This window comes from Prionailurus bengalensis, chromosome B2, assembly GCF_016509475.1.
Source record: "Prionailurus bengalensis isolate Pbe53 chromosome B2, Fcat_Pben_1.1_paternal_pri, whole genome shotgun sequence".
NCBI classification, from domain to species: Eukaryota; Metazoa; Chordata; class Mammalia; order Carnivora; family Felidae; genus Prionailurus; species Prionailurus bengalensis.
Genome location: NC_057349.1, coordinates 22,850,952 through 22,872,243, shown reverse-complemented (window position 1 = coordinate 22,872,243; position 21,292 = coordinate 22,850,952). Strand labels below are relative to the sequence as shown.

The 21,292-nt window shown below is 47.4% G+C and overlaps 1 protein-coding gene across 7 annotated transcripts in view; it reads left to right on the top strand.

The window, feature by feature from the left end:
- Nucleotides 1-5,922, top strand: part of FARS2 (phenylalanyl-tRNA synthetase 2, mitochondrial) — a 551,313-nt gene extending 545,391 nt beyond the window's left edge. For all 7 annotated transcript variants that reach the window (XM_043590891.1, XM_043590887.1, XM_043590888.1 and 4 more), the window contains one exon: nucleotides 5,629-5,922. In XM_043590891.1, coding sequence (XP_043446826.1) covers nucleotides 5,629-5,767 — 139 coding nt within the window. In that variant the 3' untranslated portion in view covers nucleotides 5,768-5,922. The remainder of the gene's footprint in view (nucleotides 1-5,628) is intronic.
- Nucleotides 5,923-21,292: the final 15,370 nt, after the last annotated feature.

Genomic DNA, 21,292 nt, shown 5'->3' with positions numbered 1-21,292 from the left:
TCATGCGCAGCACCCAAACATCCCCTTCCGTAGGTTTAAGGTTAGTTAGTGCTTCGGGAGAAGGAGGCCTGAAAATACAGGCTCCCTGCCCACAGGTGCATCCACCATGCAGCCCAGCGCTGCCACTTGCCCACAGGGGGCTGCCCCTCAGTTCCTGGGAGGGGGGCGGGCAGCTGGACACATAGGACAGCAGAGTTCGGTGCACCTTGGCAATCATGCCGGAGCAGGGAACAGGACCCAAGGAGAAGTAAGTTTCAGAAAAAGTTCTGAGCCATGTTTCCAGCTTCATGAGCCAGGTTGGATCTCTGAGAATGAGAACTGAAGGGAGGCCAGGTAGGAAAACACAAAAGGTGGGAGGCTGGTTAGAGCAGTGAACCACAGCATCGTTCAGCTCCTCTGTGCGTGGGCAAGCATGGGCCGTCCTGTGTCCTTTTTCTCACCAGAGGTAAGCCCCTGAGTAGGCAGGATGATCTGGATCCCTTTCACAGGCCCTGGAGAGCCCAGCCTCGTGTTACATGAGTAGTACCACGTAGATGCTCACAGGGAAGCACCAGAGGAAAGAGTCGTTTGCTGAAGGAGGATGCGAGGTGGGAGTGCCGCATGGCTGATTTCAATGCAGCACCAGCCCCATCACGGAGACAAGGGGAACAGTCCTCCACTCGGGCTCCTCCCGGGTTGCTGCAGGACCTCTGCAGACCTCTGGTCCCCAGATGTGAACCTGTTGGGTCGGGACTCCCCTCACTCGCTTACCTCTGTCCAGCTCAGTGCCTGGAACGCGCTGTCTGTTCAAGAACTGAATCAGTCTCTGAGTTAGACGAGTGATAAGCCCTTGAAGCTCAAACATTCTCGGGTTCTCAATCCAAAGTCTCTGTTAAAAATCCAAGCTCCAACCAGTGACCAACTCGTTTCCGCCAATATCCTAATGCAGTGAAATTCCAGCACCAAAAGAAATGTTTAGACTCTTCTTCAGACTTACTGTAAGGAAATTTGCCCTCACAAACTCCATAAGGGATATTCTCATTTCTTCTGCCTATGACTAGAAGCTATCAGGTACAGAAGAGAGAATTGTCAATGTAGTCTCTTCTCTCTTTCCGGGAAGGTTTCTTGTCTGAAGGCTGTGCCCACATGAGTCTGGGGGGAAGGCTTCGGCAGCTTCACTCTGCCCAGCCAACTGTGTGTGGACAGGAGCTGTGACTGCACCCCTCCCCAACCCCCCTTTTATGCTCTCCCTGCAAGCCCTCTTGATTTCCCACCAGCTGTTTGGCTTTTGCAACACGCCTTTTAATGGCCCCATAAGCAGGAAAGACCTTTTTTTTTTTTTTTAATTTTCTTTTTATTGTTTTTAATTTTATTTTTTATTTTTTAAAATTTACATCCAAATTAGTTAGCATATAGTGAAACAATGATTTCAGGAGTAGATTCCTTAATGCCCCTTACCCATTTAGCCCACCCCCCCTCCCACAACCCCTCCAGTAACCCTCTGTTTGTTATCCATATTTAAGTCTCTTATGTTTTGTTCCCCTTCCTGTTTTTATATTATTTTTGCCTTCCTTCCCTTACATTCATCTGTTTTGTATCTTAAAGTCCTCATATGAGTGAAGTCATATGATATTTGTCTTTCTCTAATTTTGCTTAGCATAATACCCTGTAGTTCCATCGACAGAGTTGCAAATGACAAGATATCAGTCTTTTTGACTGTCAAGTAATACTCCATTGTATATATGGGAAAGACCTCTTAAAAAGCATCCATGTTCCAGGGATTCCCACTCTATGTCACAGTTATGCCTCATGTCTGGCTTGTTAGTCAAAGAGCAGAGCTAGAAAGGAACATGGGCTTACTCCATCTCTTGAATAGAAGGATTAAGGGCAATTCCCTTCTCAGTAGCTTGCAAGCCTTGTCACTTCTTAGGAAAAGTTAGGGTAGAAGGAAGAGGCTGGAGAAGGGAAAAGAAGACAAGGAGGAGTGTGGTGGAGTGCTCAGGCATGGTAGCTAATATTGGGCTCTGAAACCAAACTGCCTAGTTTCTTGTGTGTATTTGTAATGAGGTGAAAATTAACCATTTTTGGGGCACCCGAGTGGCTCAGTTGGTTAAGCGTCCGACTTCGGCTCAGGTCATGATCTCGTGGTTCGTGGGTTCGAGCCCCATGTCGGGCTCTGTGCTGACAGCTCAGAGCCTGGAGCCTGCTTCGGATTCTGTGTGTGTCTCTCTCTCTCTCTGCCCCTCCCCCACTCATGCTCTGCCTCTGTCTCTCAAAAATAAATAAACATTGAAAATTAACCATTTTTGAAGTGGGAGGGTCATTGGCAGTTAGGACATTCTCAATGTTAGGCAGCCACACTACCTACCTAGTTCTAAAGCATTTTCTTCACCCCAAAAGAAAACCTTGTGCCTAATGTTAACCTTCACACTGCCAGTTATCTTACCAGCAAAAGATGCGCTTATTTGGAAATAACAGAGAATTACAATCTGGAACAAGCCAGCTACAGCACAATCATAGGCAAATCCAACAAACACAAGCGAAGAATATTATTTTATAGAGAAGGAGGAAGTTGAGAGGGGTTGTTTTGGACAAAAGTTCATTAGAGAGAAGCAGGAGTTCAGGGTGATGGTGGTTTCTCACTGGCTGTGTTGCAGGGGTGGTTGATCTCCTGTAGGAGATGCAGTGTACATCCTTCCCTGTTGGGACCTGTAATTGACAATTGCTTCCTGTTGAGACTCTTCTGTTGAGGTCTGTAACTGACACTTCCGTTGGAGTCTGTAGTTGACAATTCTTCTTGTAATTGACATTGAGTGGAAGGGCTCTCCCTTGTAGGCTCCCCTTCTAGCATCCCAGTCCCCTTTATTAATTTTCACACCATTAAGCGGTTTCTACCTGTACCTCCTTCCCCCACCCTCTGGCAACCGCCAGTCTGCTTTCTATCATACGGATTTCCCTATTCTGGATATATCATGTGAATGAAATCATGCAGTATGTGATCTGCTGTGTCTGGCTTCTTTCACTTAGCATGTTTTGGGGGTTTATCCACATTGCAGCATGTATCATTAATTCATTCCTTCAATGACTAAATAATATTCCATTGTACAGGTCCACCATATGGCTATACCATATTTTGTTTATCTATTAATCCATTGACGGCCATATCCACTGTTTGGCTATGAAAATTTTCGTACAGGTCTTTGTTTGAATACATGCTTTCAGTTCTTTGGGGTGTATATACCTAGGAGTAGAATGGCTGGTTCATATGGTAATTCCATGTTTAACTCTTTGAGGACCCACCAAGCTGTTTTCCACAGTGGCTGCACGATTGCATTCCCTCCAGATGGCCTGGTTTCAAATCCAGCCCTGCCACTTAGTAGCTGTGTGAACTTGGGCAAGTTATTTTGCTCTCTGTGCCTCAGTTTCCTTATTTTTATAACCAGGACAAGAGTGCTAGGAACTCAGTGGGGTGTTGATGCTTACATGAGTTAATGCCTGCAAAGGGCTTACGGTGGTTCCTGGTACATAAGAAGCACTATATCAACGCTGCTCTCATTGAGTGACAGTGAGGGTCATGGCAGATAAAAGGTTGAGAAGCTTTTTGACCACAGAAAGGCCACATTGGGTGGTATAAAAGAATCAAAAGAGCTCTAATTCAGATACTTGGAGTTGGGCACTGAGGGCATCCCTCCTCTTGAGAAATCCATCGTCTTAACCTGGTCAGTGACGAGCCATGAGACCCTTCAGGTCTGTGACCCTGTAGTTCTCGGGGACAACCCACTCCTCAAGGATGAGGAGACTCATGACCAATTGCCAGCTCCACTGCTTTCAGTCCTCCAACAAGCAAATGAGGACAGGAGTATGTCCTACCAACTAAAATCTTCAAAAAGAAGTTTCTAGAAAACAAAAGTAAGTCTTCTTTCTCTCCCCAGTGATGTTAGGAAAAGGCAAAGCTGGTTGATTTTCAGTTGAAGCTACTGAATTATCACCAAATATTCTGCCAAATTTTATTTCTCTCAAATTATAAAATTAATCCATATGTTTATGATTCATTTACACCTCACTCATCAAAATGTTTTATAAAAGCTGTTTGAATCCCGGGAATCCTTCTAGGGGCCTTCTGGGAAGCATATAGAGACAAGATGATAAATTTTTCCCATTCATCTTTGGTTGGGCATCCCAGCATGCAGAGTGGCCATATTACGAACTCTTCAGCTAAGTAAAAGATGCCTGAGTGAACCAACGAAAGCACATACCAACAGTTGCCACAAGGATACTTTTGCCTCACACTCAAGTTCTTCATAATTTGCAGAGCCCTGTCCCTTTCTGACTAGGTCTTTGCAACAGATTGGAAAGGTTGATGGTGTAAGTGCTATGCTGTTAACCTCTTTCAACAGAGGAGAAACTGAGACCCAGGAAAGGTGTGTCGTGGCCCAGCTGCCACTGACTTGCAGGGGGCCTCTGTCTCCCTCACTGGCACAGGGAATTAGGAGGCTAGTGGAGGTGTCCCCTGCAGTGGGCGTAACTTGACATGGCTGTGCCCCCCACCCGCAGGAAACCATCACACCCTTGCACCATCACCAGGTCACTGACAACCTGGGCCCCCAGATCCTATCACCACACTTGTTCTAGTAAATGTTGGCATCATCTTCAAGCATCTATGATTCCTATGCACTCCTTCTCACTCCTTAACTAATTTTTCCTCCTCTGGAATCTTCCATCTCTCAGAAACTCAGGATGTTGCAGCCTCCTTCCTTGATGATGTCAAACTGAAAAAAAGGCCTGTCTTCTGCACCTGGGGGAGGCAGTGTGGAGTCTTTCCAGTGTCCACAAGAGGCCCAGTGCCACTGGGCACAGTTGGGCTGTACTTTTGCAGTGGAACGCTTCTTAAGGACCCCAGCAGGGCAGGCCTTGCCTTTCCAGCAGCAACGGAAGGCCTGTCCAAATATACCTGAAACACACAGGCACACCTGTGGAGAAGCATGTTCACAGAGCAGCCGCACCAGGAGCTGTGGCTTCACGTATCTCTGTGAAGACTAAGTTCTGCAAAAGGCCCCACTACCTGGAACTCGGAAGCATGTCTGTATGGCACAATTGTCTCTATGCTTTCCATGGCCTGTTAGAGGTGCAAACAGAGTGATAGCGCTCAGCCTTTTAGGCGGCTAGAGCCCCCAGAGCCAATCCCGGCCTTGTGACTGCAGTGTGCCTTCCAAATATGTTTTCTGTGACGTGAGAAAGGTGGAGGCTTGGTGGCCTTGGCTCCTGACCATCTCTGCTTAGCAGAGTCCCCTGAGGAACCGATAAAAAGCCCAGAAACCCAGAGCCCACATCCCACCTATCCAGGGCTTGGCCCAGGAAATCAGACTTGTAAGAAACATCCTGCCCAGGGAACTTGAATGCAGCTAGTCCAGTGGGAACCAGCATTCTTGATTATTCAAGTCAGTGGTCTCCCAACCACCACCTCTCAGGAAGCCTGTAAGAGGTGCAGGCTGTTAGTGATGGTGATGTCTCTGTCACACCATGCCAGTAGGCCCCGGATCCCTTCCTATTCTCCTCTGGGGTTGATCTGGTCAGAGCCGGCAACACCGTTCCTACAGGCGGCAGGCACATCTGTCCCTCACTTACCTGCCTTTCTCTTCCATTCTCCAGGACACACAAGACAAGCCACTGCTACCGCATCACCTACCGCCACATGGAGAGGACCTTGTCCCAGAGAGAGGTCAGGCGTGTCCACCAGGCTGTGCAGGAGGCCGCCGTGCAGCTGCTGGGAGTGGAGGGCAGATTTTGATGGCACTGCTTGGACCAGGCTGCAGCCTCTCGGGGCTCCAGGATTTGTGAGGGAGAAAAGGATATTGTTTGTAGGCTGAGACATCAGTCATATTTTGATAAATGGGTCAGTTTTAGGACTTTCAGAAAATAAAAGATCACTCTTGAGAGACTGTTGACATAGCATCTGTCTTTTATTTGGGAAAAGAGGAGGGAAATGGAACGATAATATAAGAGTTCCCTCCTATTCCTTTAAGAAATGCTTTGCCCGTTGGCACTTAGTGTGGTTAATTGGTCCCTGGGTTCCATTAAAGTGTAAACACCAGGCATGATTTCTTGCCTGACAGGCTCTTCCACCCATGTAATAAGTGAAGCCACACAAAGGGATATCACAAACTCAAGATACCAGAAGACTGTTTGAATCAGCCTCCGTACTTACTTTCTTCTCTTCATTTTCTGCTTTGCAAAGGGCAGGCTTCAAACAGGGCACTAATGAAATGCCAGGACCCCCCTCAAAAGTGAAGGCAGTCACATGTCTGCATGGGGCAGCGTATTTCTTGCTTTTCATAAACCCGTGGCTCAGAGTCAGGCTCTGGCTTCACTCCCTTCTGGCCCACTGGCGAGAAAAGAAAGGAGCAAGAGGCTGGGAAGCACGCAGGGGCCAGGTCCTTGAATCCCTGCGAGTTTGATTGCCTAACAGGAGGCCTCTGCTTCCGGAGACGACCTTTAAGGAAGAATATAGGGCTTTGATGTTCCCTCCTTTCCATCCCAAGCACTTTGTAGTCTGCCTGCCTCGCTCCTGACCATTTTTAATAATCAGATTCCATCCCTGGCATGATGCTGGAGGCTGATGGACGACCACAAGGGCTGGAATAAATATTTGATGAGGGGTGGCCATTATCGGCTAGCAGCATGGGGGGTGGGCAGCTGCTCTCCAAAGGGGCCTTAATGTCATTTTACAGTGTTATTCATTTGTACTTTTCCTTTGGATTTTCAAGGGAATTAAGGGAGCAGTGCCCCAACTCCTGCACCCATGCATGGCATCAAACTGCTCTCCAGGGTCCTGAGGCCCCCTCGATGCAGTTACTAAAGCGGATAGATCTTGTGTGGAATGCACACCATGATTAGTAATATCTTCTTCAGGAGCGTTTGCCAGCAGACCGTTTCCGACTAGCCTTAGGCTGTGTTTCAGAGAGCCATCTTCTCCCCAAGACCAGTTAGGCATTTATTAATATTCTGTAACAACCCAAGTTAGGTGGATAACACCCAGAAAATCACGGTGCCACCCCATGGCCCACAAATATTTGTCCAATACCGTGCTTGTGCCAAACCTTATACTCGGGCCTAGGGTAGGAGTGACATTCAGGAAGGTTCACAGAGGACTTTTCTGAATGTTTCCTCTCAATACTCTATAATGTATATCCATTATCTAATATTTTACTAATGAGGTACTAAGGCCTAAAGATGTCACAGGACTAGACCAGGAACAATACCCTCACACTCAGGCCTGCCGCCTCCAAATTAGCACCTTCTGCCTACACAGACATTGGTTGGTGGTCGGGTCTGTGCCTCCCTCCTGCTCCTTGGGCCTCTGTTCTTTTCTAAGAACTCCAGCTGCATGAGCTTGTGCTGACCCCCTCTTTCTAATCTAGTGGGCTGACACTCACACCAAAGCAGACCCGCCCCATCCAGCTCTTGACTTTTTTCATGGTTCCCATAGGAAAATAAGTAATGAGAAAGGAAACAATGGGAAAGATAATTTAATCCATAAGACGAACAGCACCTTGCAATTCAAAAACAGACAATTCTGTATAACATAGAGCATGGTGACTAACACCAGCACCGTCACTGTGACCCTCCAGAATGCTCGGTTCCCTCCTTCATAAAATGGGAGTAATAACACCTACTACAGAGGTTGATTGTGAGGACCCAATGAGACCTCTCATGTGCTATACTTGGCATAGAACCTGGAACCTAACAAGCCAGCAGTAAATGATACCTGCTCTGATCATGATTCAGGTGGGAAACAGTAGAACCGTGGAATATTGCAACTGGAACAGCCCCTGGGAGCAGCCACATCTGCCCCTAGCTGAGTGTCTACACATGAGGACCCTGGAGTCCGGAGGGGCAAGATGGCTTCCCTGAGGGCATAACTAGTTACTATAGAGCTGTGCCCAGAACTGGGCTTTCTGGAGCCGTTTTCCACAACACCACACTGAGTCAGGCATCCTGAGCGTGACTTTATGTGAGAGGCAGGAAGGCTCAGGCTAGGGTTGCAGCCATGTCCTGGAGTTGAAGGCCAAGTATGCTGCAGGCCCATGCATCACTTATCCATGTCAACAGGCCTCTCAAGACGCCAGGCAGCCAGAGGTCAGCAGACACTGGCTACTCTGAAGGTCATGGTGATAAATTCTGTGACCAACTGCAGCTCAAGGGTGGAGCCATTTACCCCTTTGTCCCCTCCTTGCTTTTCCCTCTTCCAGATGAGTGACACCGTGAACTGATTCCCCTGTGCTGTACCCTGTGACTTATCATTCCTGGAAACAGCCAGTCACCACAACACTGACCCAGTGCTCCCAGCCATTGGCTGATGGCCCGGTAGTCAAGAAAAGAAAAAGGAAACCCTTCGACACTGGATGTTCTTTTATTTTTTTAATTCATTTTCATGCATCAGAGGAAACGAGTGAACTCAAAGAATTTACGGCAGCCTCCAAATGCCCACACGTGGACTCTACTTACTGAGACACCCCAGTGGGCCCATTGTGTCCTCCATTCTCATGCTAGGAGTCTTCCAGTCTTCACAGTGACTACTGTCACTCAGCGCTTACAGGCTACGAGCGAGGGCCATCTGCCTCCACCCATCTGTAGGCCACGTAAGTATTTGCCTGGTAGTGGAAGCGTCACATGACAGTGACATTGATGTGGCTAATATCGTCGTGTTTCGGGCATAGTACTCCACCTTCATTCAGCTGTTTAGAGTGGGGACCGCTGTTCTACACAACTGATGGAGCCATGGAGTCATAGAGAGACCAAGTCCAGCCCTCATGGAGTTTATATGCCTCCTCTTATTCAAACCTCACAAGCCCCTAGAGCTGGTGCCATTATCTCTCATTTCCAGGTGCAAGATTAAGGTGCACAGGGAAATGTTACAAAACCAGCAGCACTGGAGAAGGTCCTTCTGACCCCCCGGCCTGTGCTCTTAACATTGCCTCCCACTCCTCCCTGTGCACCTGCCCAGGCACTGAGACAACAGTAGTCAGGGCTGGGAGTTCATTCTGGACCACAGAAGAGGTGATGGACCACATAGTGGTGGAGACCTCACCTGCAGGAGCTTCAAGTTTCAGGATAGTGACAGAAGCTACAGACAAGCCACAGGACCTCTCAGTGAGATGCTAGGTCATCTGATGTAGGCTCTGGGGGCCAGCTTTGGGTTCTATGTCAAAACCACTAGAAGCCGCTTTTTATCTTCTGATGCTCAAAACCTTCAATAGATTTATACATGTAGCCATCGCTGCTTCTGGACAGAAAGTCAGATTCAAGGTCACTTTCAGAGTCGAAAAGGTCAGCTCCTGAGTGACAGGGGAGAACCAAAACTGAGCAATCTAGGACCCTGTAAGGGCAATTGGTGCTCCCAGGAAAGTGTCCCAGCACCGGGATAGGGAGGAAATGTGGTTATTCCTGACCTCAGCAATTACTCAAGGTCGTGTTGACTCCGAGATTTCTGGGTGGCTTCTGTACCCAGAAATGCCTTACTGCTTTGAAAGCAGTCAAGAGAAAACAAATTACTGGCACTTTTTTCCTCCCATCCCTGAGCCCTGTGGCCATTCTCAGGAGGGGAGCGGTGCAGGGATGTTCCACTGGGCACAGGGCCAAGCCTGAGGCTGAGACCCAGGTCTAAACCCAGCTCTGCTCCAGGTGGGTCATCTAGCATCCCTAAGGCTTAATTTCCTCCACACTAAAACAAAGGTGGTAATCCCTGCCCTTCTTACTGCAGAGTACGAAATGAATGGCTCAGCAAGCACTAAGAAAGCTGTGCGTAAAACTCTCAAGTATTTCATGTTAACCTCACAACAACTCTGAAAGTAATCACAGTATGTCTGCTTAGGGGTTGAACACATCAAGCCCAAGGCCAGGACCAGGCTTCTCTAGTCGGTGGGTAATAGAACTAGAATTTAAGGCCGTTTGTCCGTAAGACTAAAAAGCCTATGGCCTTCCACCATGCCACGTCTGCCACATGTCTGCCATGCACGGAAGAGGGATGAAAAAACACCATCACAGCACATTGCCCTCTGCAGCCGCAGCAATAAAACAAGGAACTCCCCCCTATAGCCTTCTCTCTCAAAATGAAGGCTAGGGTGTGTGTGTGTGTGTGTGCACGCCTAATGTGGACACAAGCCTCACAGAGGGCTTGGTGTTCTCACCAAGAATCAAACAATGGAGGGGACGCCAGACCACACTGAGTTAACAGCAGAAATCAAGGAGGCCACTTGAGACTGGTTACACAATAAGGATCCATCCAGAAAGAGAATCAGTGTGCTACACCCTAAAGCAGCACTTCCCAGCCCATGTTCCCTGCCACACCCTCAGCTACTGGCCATTCCTGGGCAGGGTGAAGGTGCACCCGGGGCTGTGTACAGGTCATGGCTGGCCAGCCAGACAGCAGCACTTCGTCTTTCCCAGTCAAGAAAGGATTTTGGAAGACAATGTGTGGACTTGCCATTTTACAGGGAAAACTTTAAAGTCTATTTTTAACATCTTTTCACCTATCAAAAGTGAATTATTTGGGGTGTCTGGGTGGGTGGCTCAGTCAATCTTCCAACTCTTGGTTTCGGCTCAGGTCATGATCTCAGGGTTTGTGAGTTTGAGCCCCGCATTGGGCTCTGTGCTAACCGTGCAGAGCTTGCTTGGGATTCTCTCTGTCCCTTTCTCTCTGCCACTCTCTCCCTCGCTCTCTGTGTCTCTCTCAAAACAAACTTTAAAAAAGAGTGAATTATTTGAAGTCATCTATACTTTATTATTAATAAGAAATAACTAGGGTGCTGAAGCAACTCCATGGAAAAAAGAAAGTCTTTTCAACAAATGGTTCTGTAACTACTGGTTATCCGCATAAGAAAGAAAAGAATCTCGATGCTACTCCACACTTCACACAAAGAATAATTTGAGATGGAGCATAGAGCTAAATACAAAAGCCATAACTTGTAAGGCTTCAGGAAAAAAACATAAGGGACTATCTTTGTGACCTTGGATAAACAAAGATTTCTTAGAGAGGACACAGAAAAAAACTAGTAAAGAAAAAAGTGATAAATTGGACTTTTTCAAGATTTAGAACTTCTATTCTTTGAAACACATCATTAAGAAAATGAATAGGCAAACCATAGATTGGGAGAAAATATCTGCAACCTGTATTTCACAAGGATTTATATCCAGAATGCACAAACAGTTCCTACGATTCAATGGTAATTTAAAAAGAACAAAACAAAACAAAACACCCTTTGAACGGAATGAGTGAATATTTGAACAAACACTTCACAAAAAGATTTATAAATGGCCAATAAGATGAAAAGATGCTCAGCCCTATTAGCCATCAGGAAACACATTTATGAAGTGATCGAGCAGACGGAACTAATCTACAGTGGCAAACGCAGATAGATCAGAGGTTGCTTGGGCCTGGGAAGTGATTGACTGAAAGGGGCACATGGGGCATTTTTAGGTGATGGAAACGTTCTATATCTTGAGAGGAGGGCAGTTACGTGGACAAATGCATTTGTCAAAACTCATCAAACCATACACTTGAAGATCTGTGCCTTTCACTGCATGTAAATTATGTATGTACAGTAACAAAGAGAAAAATTACCAAGCTGCTCTCACAGCCAAATGAATGCTACAACTCCAAAGCAGAGCTGCTCAGCTGGGTGGAAGCAGGGATTCTGGAAGACATGGGTAGAGAAGTGTCCAGAAGGATGCTGGGGGTGCACCCTGAGGTGCAACCATCTCCAGGAGAGGAGCAACACATGCTGGGGAGACTGGGTGAAGGTGGAGGAGTGAGGGTGCAAGACCACCCCACACAGGACACAGGCGAGAAGTGATGGAGCCCTCAATGCTGTCCTTGGAGCTGGGGTATGTTGGGTGACTGGCTGGCTGACTCAATGGCACAGAGAAGAGAAGGAGGGGCCCCAAAGGTTGCTGATAGAGCCTCTGGTTTAGCCATATATCTTCTCCCCAAAGTCCTTCTGAGCTAGAGCAGCACGGTGACAGTAGCCATACTCCCCTGCTCCAGCTGGGGCATCAAGCTTACAACAAAGCACGTCCTGTGCCCATCTTCCACGCGGTGGGAAGCACCCAGGCATCACAGTGAAGCCCAGCAGCTGCCGATGGCTTCCGGGATCCACAGAGCAGCTCCCTCCCACCTAAGGGAGGTTCATACTGTGGCCGGATTGAGAAATCAGACTCCCGTGACATTCTCCCTCCTGCCCTCAAGCCACCAGGCCTGACTATAGTCAGCGGTACTCCCTCCCTGGGCCAGAAGCTGGGAGGACCTGAAGGCTTGACCAAGGGGTCAAGATGCATGCTTTAGATATCAGATGTGAGCGGGGGCCCTGCCACTGACTGGCTGGGTGAACTTGAGGAGTTCCTGAGCCTCCTGACTCAGTTTCCCCATTTTACAAACGGGGGCACTAATCATACTCATTGTGATGGAGGTTAGGTGAGCTAAGGCATGGGAAGCTTTTAGCACAATGAGCTGTTACAGGTGTAGCAGTATTTTTCTGAAGCCCATGTTGAGAAAATGTTCTGGAACTGGTTGTGGGGGATGGATGCTCAACCATATGAATGTATTAAAGTCCACAGAATTGTATGATTTGAAAGAGTGAATTTCAAGGTATGTGAATCATAATCCCAATAAAACTGATATTTTGGGGGTGCCTGGGTGGCTCAGTCAGTTAAGCGTCCCACTCTTGATTTCACCTCAGGTCATGATCTCACAGTTTGTGAGTTCGAGCCCTACGTCAGGTTCTCTGCTATCAGCTCAGAGCCCCCTTTGGATCCTCTGTCTCCCTCTCTCTCTGACCCTCACCTGCTCCCCCCCCCTCTCAAAAATAAATAAGCATTAAAAAAATAATAATAATAAATAAAACTTATTTTTAAAGCATCAAGAATATTGACATTTAATAGTAATAAAATGTTATAAATATATATTTATCATATGACCCAGCAATTCCATTCCTAAAGTATTTCCCAAGAGAGATTTTAAAAAAGGATCTTCCTGAATTAGGACTGATGTGGATGTGATGTGCCTTCTCTGAAACTGGCAGCCAAGTCTGTCTTCCACTCTTTCCCTGGGATCTGGCCGCACCGAGGATTCAGCCAGCAGCTCCCACACAAGACTTGGAGCATATTCGACCACACACTTACCAAGGATGCTGTTTTCTGGTGATTAAAATGGAGTGTTCTACTTTCTGCCTTCTAGCACATGGACCTGGCAGCCTTCCACCCCTCCCCAGGGCTGGAGGGGCTGGCACTTGACCTCCTCAGAATGGCTCAGTGGGACAGCTACTTACTGTGTGATGTGGGGTTCCTGAAGTGTGAGTGTCACCCAAGAGCTTGTTAGGAACGCAGAGTCCCAGGCCCCTCCCCAGAATGCAATCAGAATCTGCATTTAATAAGATTCCTGATGATTGGCGTGCACTAGATCTAAAGAAGCTTTTGGCTAGAGCAATGAGCACCTTCCAGAGCATAGAGGATTGAACTGCTCATCATTAAGGCTTAACCGGGCTGCAGAGAGAATGAGGAAGAAAATTCCACCCCTCAGATCCTTGTCCCCTGTTAGGAGCTGAACTGCATCTACCCAAAAAAGAGCTGTGGAATTCCTAACCCCCACTTACTGCAGTGTGATCTTATTTGGAGACAGGGTCTTTGACAATGTAATTCGTTAACATGAGATCATCCTGGAGTGAGCTCTGGTTCAGAAGGCCCAGTGTCCCTGAAGGAAGACGGCCACATGAGGACAGAGATGCAGAGGGAACGCCATGTGACATGTGATGATACAGGCAGAGATTGGAGTTATGTAGCTCCAAGCCAAGGATCACCAAAGATCGCCAATAAACCACCAGTCACCAGGAAGAGGCAAGAGAGGATTCCAGAGGCAACAGAGCCCTGCTGACACCTTGAATTTGGGCTTCTGGTCTCTGGAACTGTGAGAGAGTGAACTTCTGGTGTTTAAGCTCCCCAGTCTGTGGCATGTACTTAGGGCAACCCTAAGAAACTAATATAAGCCCCAAGCCAGAGGGACCAGCCCTCCTTCTCATTAGGACTCTGAAAAGAGGGTCACCTCACAGTTGCCCCTCGTGGAATCTGCCTGGGAGTGAGCTGGGAAGCTGGAGCTGTGGTGTGTTTAGGTGGAGAGAGGCATTCAAGTCTCACTTTCCCAAGAGACACTGGGTTTCTCTGGCCTTGAAGGAGCATCTCATGGGCCCCTTCAGGGAAACACTGAGAGGATAGCTGACTTGAGGGCCAGTATGTGGGCCTCAGGGACCAGAACACATGGGGGTGCTCCAGCCAGATAGCCCTGAAATGAGCCAGAGAAGGAGGGCCTGTTCACACAGAGAGTGCCAAGGCCGCGGGTGCTACCAGGCAGTGACCTTGGTGCCTGAGGCTGTCAGGGTGTGAGAGACAGAGGGGCCGTGGACTGCCTGTGACAAGAGGAAGAGCGAGTCTCAAATGCTTTTCACACACTAGGTGAGTCTTCTGGATCCTCCAGGAGTCCGCCCTGCACTGGGAAGGGAGTGACAAGAATCTGAGAATCTGCCTCCTGCTCCAGCCCCTGGTGGCAGGTAGTTGGGTGTGGCTCTGGGAGGGTGCTTTCACTGTGGCCCCAGCCAGTGCCAGTGACCACTTACTCCCCCAGGTCTGCCTAGGCAGAGGGTGTTCTGACTGTTTCAGAGGCATTCAAGGCATCACAAGTAATATCTTTAATCCTAGTTCCATTTGCTCCTCCCTGCAAACCATTCCCTTCAGGCAGCAGGACAGAACTCCCTCCCCACTTTCCTCCACCCCTGCTTCTCTTCCTTCTTTTTCTTTGTCTCCTCCCTCCCTCCTCTCCTCTTCCTTCCTCCCCAATCCCCTTGCCCCCCTCCCCCCCCGCTCAGCCCTCCTAGAGAACGCAGCTCTGGCCTGGATTAACTCAGCTCTGGATGATGGGAATGCAGCCACAGCCCCGGCCAGATGGAAGGACACTGGCCTGCTCACCTGCTCACCCCCTTTGATGAGGGAAACAGCACCTGGCAAATTGCCACTCCCTGGTGAGGGCAGCCACTAATTCTCCTGTCACTGCCCATTAATCACCTCATGTCCAGGCTGGGCACAGGCAGCAGAGCCTCTTAATAGCACGGGGAGAAACAGCTCATTGAGCTTCTCAGACAAGCCCCCCCTAGAACCCAGAGGAGGGGATGCTAAGCAGTGTTGGCCTCCCTGCATCACGCCTCGGGGCTGGCTGGCTCTGATGCAGTTATGCTGTGCTATTCCAGTCAGGGCCCAGGCCCCAGGTTACCTGTGTTTGCTGGGCCAGCCCCCCCCCCCGCCCCCCAGAAGGCTCTGAATGGTGTTTGCCAGTGACTCCACTTGGGATGGGCTAGTCTAATTCCTGGAGTTTAATGCTGTGTGGGGGCCTCAGGGCTTGAAAAATACTGTTTAATAGGGTCACTTAAAGCTCATTCTCAAGATAATGAAGATAACACAGACAGTTCACCAAGATGGTTAGGAGCTTGGGCTTTGGAATCAGGCAGATGCAAGTTGAAATGTGGGATCCTTGAGCACAATGCCTCTTAGCCTCACAGACCCACAGCTATAGGATGAGATGTGAAATTGTCATAAGTGCATGGAAAAGCAGCTAGCATTGGAGCTGGTAAGCAGGCACAGAAAGAAAATGAAGAAAGAAAGAAAGAAAGAAAGAAAGAAAGAAAGAAGAAAGAAAGAAAGAAAGAAAGAAAGAAAGAAAGAAAAAGAAAGGAAATCTGGGTGTAGTTTCAGAGAAGACCACAATCCCAACTGAAGGGATTGTGAGGTCTGGGAAGTTTCTGGGGGAAAAAATATGGCACTTGGAGGTATTCAGGAAAATCTAGATCCAAAGAACCCTTAGTGATCATTTGTCCAGTAGCCCCATTTTAGAGATGAATTGCTGAGACCCAGAGAAGTAAAATGACTTGCTGTATTATATGGATGATTTCAACTATCAGATATCAGAATACCCAATCTAGACTGGCTTACACAATTATCTCAGAGAACAAGAAGCCTGCAGGGGACAGCTGATTCAGTGCTCTGATACTGTCACTGAGACCTCAGGCTCTTCTCATCTTTGTGCTCTACCAACTGCAGCACGTGGACCATGTCTTCCCCTCATGGTTGCAATATGGCTGCAAGTGCATCAACAAACATGTCTCCATACAACCTCCAAAAGCAAGAATGAAGATGGCAAAGCATCTTAGTTTCTCTTCACAAATTTATTTTTATCATAGAGAAAGTATTTCTTAGCCTTCCTTCAAACCTCATCAGCCAGGATTAGTTCACATGCCCACACTCCAGCATCTCAAGGCAAGTGGGAAAGGAAGTATCTAGCATTTCCAGCCTCTGTTGTAGGAAAAAGGCTCTGCCAGAAAAAAATAAGTGGAGTGGGGAATGTTATTTTATAGGAAGTCAACAGTGTCTCCCAGACTGGCCCAGTGTCATGCAGCTACTTGGCAGTCAGAAACCACAGGGACTAGTTAAGCTGAAACTTGGAGTCCAAACTGAACAGAGTGTGTAGAGGCTAGTCCAGGCAGGATGAGGCTGTGGAGGGCAGCCTGGGTGTGCTAGATACCGAAGCCACTCGACTAACAACTCCACTTCCCACAGGGCTCACCCCTCATGACCTTTCTGCCAGGGTTTTTGTCAGTGAGGGTGGCCAACATCCCTTTGTGGATTAATCAGTCAAGGACGTCAGTATTCATGACATGAAAGATGGTCCTCCAGAGCTGACGCTTTATGAAGTGTGTTTACTCACAGCCCATGCCTTTTCTTCTAGCGCTTTTAAGCTCTTTACAAATGTTCATTTATTTATGTCCATAACTCATGGTGAGGTAGATGGCAAATATTCTTTCCAGTGATGAGAGCATTCAGTATGGAGACAAAGTGGAAGAACTTATTCAAAACCACAGAGAAACCAGTGTTCTGATTCACAGGGGCTTACCATATTTGTTGTCAGGGACTGCATATCACCAGAAATCAAAATGCTAAACCCTTGGTCACTTTCTGAGGTTTAATGTCGAGATTGCAATTGTGGTTGATCCAAAGGCTTGGAGGTGGGAAGCAGCTGGGCCCAGGTGGGGGGCTTCATGTGGCTTTTAGTGGCAGGGTCCCGGGTTTTTTAAAAAATATATTTTATTGTCAAATTGGCTTCCATACAACACCCAATGCTCATCCCAACAAGTGCCCTCCTCAATGCCCATCACCCACTTTCCCCTCTTCCCCACCCCCCATCAACCCTCAGTTTGTTCTCAGTTTTTAAGAGTCTCTTATGGTTTGCCTCTCTCCCTCTCTGTAACTTTTTTCCCCCTTCCCTGCCCCCATGGACTTCAGTTAAGTTTCTCAAGATCCACATATGAGTGAAAACATATGGTATCTGTCTTTCTCTGACCAACTTATTTCACTTAGCATAATACCCTCCAGTTCCATCCACGTTGCTGCAAATGGCCAGATTTCATTTTTTCTCATTGCCAAGTAGTATTCCATTGTATATATAAACCACATCTTCTTTATCCATTCATCTGTTGATGGCCAGTTAGGCTCTGTCCATAATTTGGCTATTATTGAAAGTGCTGCTATAAACATTGGGGTACATGTGCCCCTATGCATCAGCACTCCTGTATCCCTTGGGTAGATTCTTAGCAGGGCTATTGCTGGGTCATAGGGTAGATATATTTTTAATTTTTTGAGGAACCTCCATACTGTTTTCCAGAGTGGCTGCACCAGTTTGCATTCCCACCAACAGTGCAAGAGCGTTCCCGTTTCTCCACATCCTCTCCAGCATCAATAGCCTCCTGATTTGTTCATTTTAGCCACTCTGGCGTGAGGTGGTATCTGAGTGTGGTTTTGATTTGTATTTCCCTGATGAGGAGTGATGTTGAGAATCTTTTCATGTGTCTGTTGGCCATCTGGATGTCTTCTTTAGAAAAGTGTTTATTCATGACTTCTGCACATTTCTTCACTGGATTATTTGTTTTTCAGGTGTGGAGTTTGATGAGTTTTTTTTATAGCTTTTGGGTACTAGCCCTTTGTCTGATATGTCATTTGCAAATATCTTCTCCCATTCCATAGGTTGCCTTTTAGTTTTGTTGATTGTTTCCTTGGCAGTGCAGAAGCTTTTTATCTTGATGAGGCCCCAATAGTTCATTTTTGCTTTTAATTTCCTTGCCTTTGGAGGGCCGTGGTTTTAAGAAGGATGGTGAGAGATGCACTGGAGAGCTCTGGTGACATGACTGCAGGCTAAGAGCAAGAGAACACATCCATGACCTGGGAAGATGGCCAGGGAAGCAGGTGGGCATGACCACAAGGAGCCAGGCAGTGATCCCTGTGGGACACAGCAGAGGGGTGGAGAGGGTTGACATAGAAGGGAGATGGGAAAGAGAGATAAAGTCCCTGGGCTGAGAACAGTGGGGAGGATACTGCAGGGGAGGGGTCTGGAAAGAGACGGTGGTGTCCTTTGCCTGCAGGTTTTCTCTGCTGGATCTATTGTCTCTGACCACACTGAGATCCGAGGGGAAGCTGAGCTCCATGTCTGGCTTCTATGGGAGGCCAGACCATGCTGTGGCACCTAGAAGAAATGAACTCTCTCACTCTTCATTGCCTCATTCCTTGTCAAGGTCAGAACCACGATAGCACAGCAAGCCGCTCCTTACGGTAGAGAGTTGGAAACTGAAGTCTTCATAGATTCCGTCACTTCCATGAGGCCTGACTGTTGGTGGTACAATGGAGGCCAAACCCAGAGCTACAGGCCTAGCCTCAGACGTCTTCCTACCAGGCCAATGCTTTCACCATTTTTTTTTTACTACCAAGAAACTCATTTGTTACTTTTTTCCCCCCAGGACCCCATGTTTTAAGAGATTTTTATCTACCAAACAACTGCATTTATCAAGTAATAATTTATTCATTTTCCCATTTTTAAATTAATCAAAAATATACATAACTGCCAGCCAGAGTCTGCTGATCAGCAGGAGATAACCCTTATTACCACCCTAGGTTGATTTAATTCCTTCCAAAAGCAAAGAAACTTGACATTTTAGATAGCCTGAATAGCCTCATTGTGGGAATGTGGAGTTTTCCATTAAGCTTTGTGAAATATTCAGAACAGCTCCTAGACTCCTGCCACTAAATCATGGAGACCCTGGCCTCCAGGGACCCCCTAATGGGAACCACTGCACCATATCATGCAGGAAGTAAGACACAAAGGGAATCTCATTGTCCCAGAGTCTTGCCACTACACTGTTACAGGGTTTGTGGCCTGGATCAAGCACCTACCAGCCAGGAGCCTGGACAGATGACTCAATCTCCCGAGCCTCAGTTTTCACATCAGTGAGATGGGAATGAGGCATTAGTCAGAGTTCTAAGTAACAAGCAGCAGAAAAAAAAAAGCCATGTTCATATTAAGGAGGGGAAAAAGGGGGTATTAAAAAGATGCTGAGGGAAAAAGTGGGACTGCTCCCCTGTAAGTTAAAACCATATGACCCAGCAATTCCATTCCCAGGTATAAACCCCAAAGAACTGAACACAGGTGTTCAAACACTTCTACATGACTATTCACAACAGCTCTACTCACAACAGCCAAAAGTTAGAAACAATCTAAATGTCTATCAGTGGATGAATGAATAAACAAACATACAACAGAATATTATTCAGCCATAAAAAGGAATGAAGTTCTGATAACACGCTACAACATGGGTGAACCCTGGAAACATTGTGTTTATTGACAGAAGCCAGACACGAAAGATCCCATAACGATTCCATTCATGTGAAGTATCCAATGGGCAGATCCATAGGGACAGAATTCAGATTAGCGGTTGCCAGGGGCTGGGGTGTGGACAGGTGAGGAGTGGAAAGAAATTGCTTAGTGGGTATAGGGTTTCCATCAGAGGCGATAAAGAAATTCTAGAACTAGATGGTGGTGATGGTTGTAATAACACCGAGAAAGTGCTTGATGCTACTACAATTGAAAATGGTTTTGGGTGCTTGGGTGACTCGGTTAAGCGTCTGACTCTTGATTTTGGTTCAGGTCATGACCTCACGTTTGTGAGATCCTCTCTGGGCATGGGGTCTGCTTAAGATTCTCTCTCCCTCTGCTCTTACTCTGCTTATGAACTCTCTCTCTTTCTCTTTTTCTCAAAAAAAATGGTTTTGATAGTAAACTTTATATTATGTGTATTTTAACACAATAAAAAAAGAGTACATACAAAGGTGTGGCAGGGGTGGGGGGAGGTGCTGGGTGAAAGGCAAAGAGTGTGGAAGCCACACCTCTAACCTCACTGTGAGGACCCACCACCGCACAGACACTGCCCTTTTGCCCAGGGTCTCTGTCTCCTGCAGCCACTCTGGCCTCGGGTCCCTGAGACTCCAGGCTGGTGCATCTGACTGGGGGACTGGGTCACAGCCCCCATGACACTGCAAGGAAGACTGAGGTAGACAGGTTCTGGCATCCTCACATTCTCTTGTGGGACGAGTCAGGCCACATAGACACAACAGGGGGAACTTCTCCCAGACATGGGAAAGCAGTGAAAGGTGATTCAGAAGGACAAGTGCACAGAGCTCTTGTCTACTTCAGACGCAACAGAGCATATAGAGCCTGGCGTGTGGGGAATGCGCCAGAAATGCTGGCCCTCCTTTCTTCCCTCCTGTGAGATACGGGCTAAAGCAACCTTTCCCTTCCCTCTTCATCCTTCTCTGAATACTGTCTCACACCCCACCACCCACAAATTCATTATTCAGACACAATTGTTCTTCACCTTTCCTATCTAGAGGTTTCTACCCTTTGAACAATATGACAATAGCTGCTGGTCATTTATCTAGTGGACACTAATCCCTGCTGCTGGCTTTCTGTGATTAGCTTTGCAGTTGAACACAGGGGCCTGGCTACTTAAAAGCCAAATAACAGTGAGCTGGTGCCTGGAAGTGGGGCCGGCTGAGGGCAACCAGATGCTGGGAGACAAAACCCTTGCCTGCTGTTTGGGCACAGTCCCAACCTTGCCGATTCCCCGCTCAAGTAGGGAAGAAACAACACATGTGATGGAAAGTCTTGCCTCAGATCTCTAATACAGACTTTTCAAGAGGGAAATAGAAGCAAAAGAGATGGATAGGATCAGAATTAGGTTTTTAAATGTTTTTCTACTGATATAATTTTAAACTTCCATAAAAGTTGCAAAAATAGTACAAGGAACTCCTGTATACCTTTCCTCAGATTTACTACTTGTTCCCATGGATCCCATTGGCTTTATCGTCCTCTCTCCCCCATACGGTTCCGTCTTGCTAT